This window comes from Trachypithecus francoisi, unplaced genomic scaffold, assembly GCF_009764315.1.
Source record: "Trachypithecus francoisi isolate TF-2019V2 unplaced genomic scaffold, Tfra_2.0 Lachesis_group6, whole genome shotgun sequence".
In the NCBI taxonomy this organism is placed as follows: Eukaryota; Metazoa; Chordata; class Mammalia; order Primates; family Cercopithecidae; genus Trachypithecus; species Trachypithecus francoisi.
Genome location: NW_022681471.1, coordinates 58,619,023 through 58,621,810, shown reverse-complemented (window position 1 = coordinate 58,621,810; position 2,788 = coordinate 58,619,023). Strand labels below are relative to the sequence as shown.

Genomic DNA, 2,788 nt, shown 5'->3' with positions numbered 1-2,788 from the left:
TGTAATCCCAGCACTTTGGGAGGCCAAGGCGGGCGGATCATGAGGTCAAGAGATCGAGATCATTCTGGATAACACGGTGAAACCCCGTCTCTACTAAAAATACAAAAATTTAGCCAGGCGGTGGCAGGCGCCTGTGGTCCTAGCTACTTGGGAGGCTGAGGCAGGAGAATGGCGTGAACCCAGGAGGCAGAGCTTCAAGTGAACGGAGATTGCACCACTGCATTCCAGCCTGGGAGACAGAGCGAGACTCTGCCTCAAAAAAAAAAAAAAAAAAAAAAAAAAAGAAAGAAAAAGAAAAAGAAAAGAAAATCAGCCTAAGTTTCCCTTTATTTGCCTAGGGTTCTATAATGAGAAGGGAACTTGAACCCTCATTGCACCATTTCCATCAGACATTTCCTGTAGAAGTAAGGGTGAAGTGTGGAAAGTGGGTAATAACGGAGATGGTGGATCTGGAGGAGCTGATGGTACGATTGGATGGGGTTCTGAATGAGGGGAACTGGAAGGTTGGGACATTCAATAGCTGTCTCAGATTGCTCCTGTAAAATCTGCTTTAGCTCTGGGAAACTATTCCCTGTGGGCTTGCCTTCCATGGCTGTTAAAAGAACTGGGTTGATCTTACAATGCTTCCAAAGGTTTAGTAAAAATGCCATGCCCTTGTGCAAAAGAAGATGAGTTGGTTTTCTCTTCAAAGTCCTGAGATCAAAGAAGTTCCAGTGTTTCAGGGTGCACTCCAGTGGGGTGCAAGCTGAAGATAATCTGTTACCTATCTAGACAGAGAAGCAAGAATAAAAGCATCCTTTCAGTCTCCTTCCTTTTTATGCAACCCAGGGTGGAGAAGAAGACAGTGGAAGCGTCCTCCAGACTGTTTTCCCTCCCTGGTTCCTGGGTCCCGGCAGTCTGTTAAATGTGTCACCCATGGTTGTAAGTGTGGCCCTCCAAGCCATAGAACTGAATGAACTAAATGATGGGACTAACCACGCTTTACCCGTGCAACCTGAGCTTATCTGCCCTGTGTGATTGCCCTTTGACTTACTAAACCTATGTGATCTGCCTGGTTCTCCAAAAAATGGATCTTGGGAAAGACTATATAAAAGACAAGCCTCCTTTAATGGAGGGAATTTGCTAGATTGCCTATTATGGCATGGCCCGTTCTAAAGCATTCGTCCTTAGAAAAATGGTTCTGGTTAACTTCCGTACTTAAAATCCCCTTACTAATTAAATACTATCTTTTTTTTTTTTTTTTAAACATGTACACTTTATTGAATGCCATTGTAGAAAAGTGTGTGAGGATAAAGGGCTGATACAGGACTGGGTTCCGGGGCAGGACCAGGAATGGAAGGTGGAGCACGTGGGACACAGGTTATAGGCAGAGCTCCTGGCCTGAATGATGTCTCCTGATCTATTGATGGGCTTGGTAGATCAATACTGGGATGACAATGAGCAGAATGGTCATGAGGATGCCCAAAATCAGGGCCCAGATGTTCAGGCACTTGGCGGTGGAGGCATAGGCCTGGGCCCCAGTCAGGTCGCCAACCATCTTCCTGTCCCTAGACTTCACGGAGTAGGCGAATGCTATGAAGCCCAGGCAGCAGGGGTTCATGAAGAGGGTGTTGAACAGGGACCAGACGACATGGTCGGGCACGGAGGTCTCGCTGCAGATGTGGATCACGGTGGACATCGGGGGAGCAGGGTTGTGGGGCGCCCCCAGCACAGCCACCTCGTGCTCTTCCTTCAGCATCTCATAGCTGGGGGGCTGGCCGCTATTGACAGGAGAGAAGACGGTTTGGACTGTGTGGTTCATGGTGTTCTGCGAAGGCCAGCGGTGGTTGCGTTAGTTAAATACTATCTTAATCAGAGAGAGAATAGGTGACTTAAAGGGATGCAGGGACCTAATGACAACTTTCCTGCTGATGGGACAGTGTCGGGACTAAAATTTGGCTGCAGAGGACGGCAGAGGACGTTGTATTCCTAATAGTTGAAAGCAGAGTTTTCCTTGTTCACAGAAGCAGCATAAAGCCTGGTTTCTGGTAGAAAGTCATAGAAAGGAAAAATCGGAAGGCTGCAATGTACCACAGAAAGCCATCACGAGTCTTATTAAGAGGATTTCTATATTTTCACTAGGGGGCGATGTTGGCTTGGATATACCATGTAACCACCAGAGGACTATTAGCGAGTAAACTCACTGTGGGGGAAATGGGAGGTCTCGTTCCTAGAAGATTGCAACAGCATTTACCTAAGCTATATGCCTGTATACTACAGAATTTTCCTATCTTGACTAACAGGATGACTTCCCTAGACTGTAAAAATTCCCACATATTCGACACACAGAGTAAGGGACTGTGGATAGAAAAAGAAGGAAAGTTTTGTGACAAGATAGCTGGGAATTCTTTACCAATACCTGGAGCAGGCTGACTGAGGCTGGGTGCAGTACAGAAGTCTTTGAATAACACCAGGGTGTGCCCTGGCCAGCAATTCAGTTGCTTCAGTACTTTTCATGTAATGGCTAGTTTTCCCCAGGAAAAGAAACTGAGTCAAACCATGGCCAACATTCCCAATGATCCATGAGTAATGGAGGGTTCTCCATGTTCTCACCAGCAAACCTGACATCCAAGTCTTTATAACTGCAGCCACGAGAAGCGTATTTTCAACCAGTGGACGGATTCCCGTTAATTGATTTGATTTTGATTTTAAAATAGAAGCCAGAGTGCCTCAGAATGATAGACAGATTTTTAAGTTCCCTTCTATACTCACCAATCCAATGAATGCTGTACCTTGGTTTCCCAGCCAA

The 2,788-nt window shown here is 46.2% G+C and overlaps 1 protein-coding gene across 1 annotated transcript; it reads right to left on the bottom strand.

Annotated features, from left to right (window-relative positions):
• Positions 1–1,243: 1,243 nt before the first annotated feature.
• On the bottom strand, positions 1,244–1,830 carry LOC117077888 (interferon-induced transmembrane protein 3-like). The gene has a single exon (XM_033201450.1). It carries the CDS (start codon positions 1,799–1,801, stop codon positions 1,400–1,402), a length of 402 nt encoding a protein of 133 aa, XP_033057341.1. The 5' UTR covers positions 1,802–1,830; the 3' UTR covers positions 1,244–1,399.
• Positions 1,831–2,788: the final 958 nt, after the last annotated feature.

Bases quoted from the DNA above. Each gene is read 5' to 3' on its own strand.
- LOC117077888 (XM_033201450.1), bottom strand. From the start codon at position 1,801: ATGAACCACACAGTCCAAACCGTCTTCTCTCCTGTCAATAGCGGCCAG.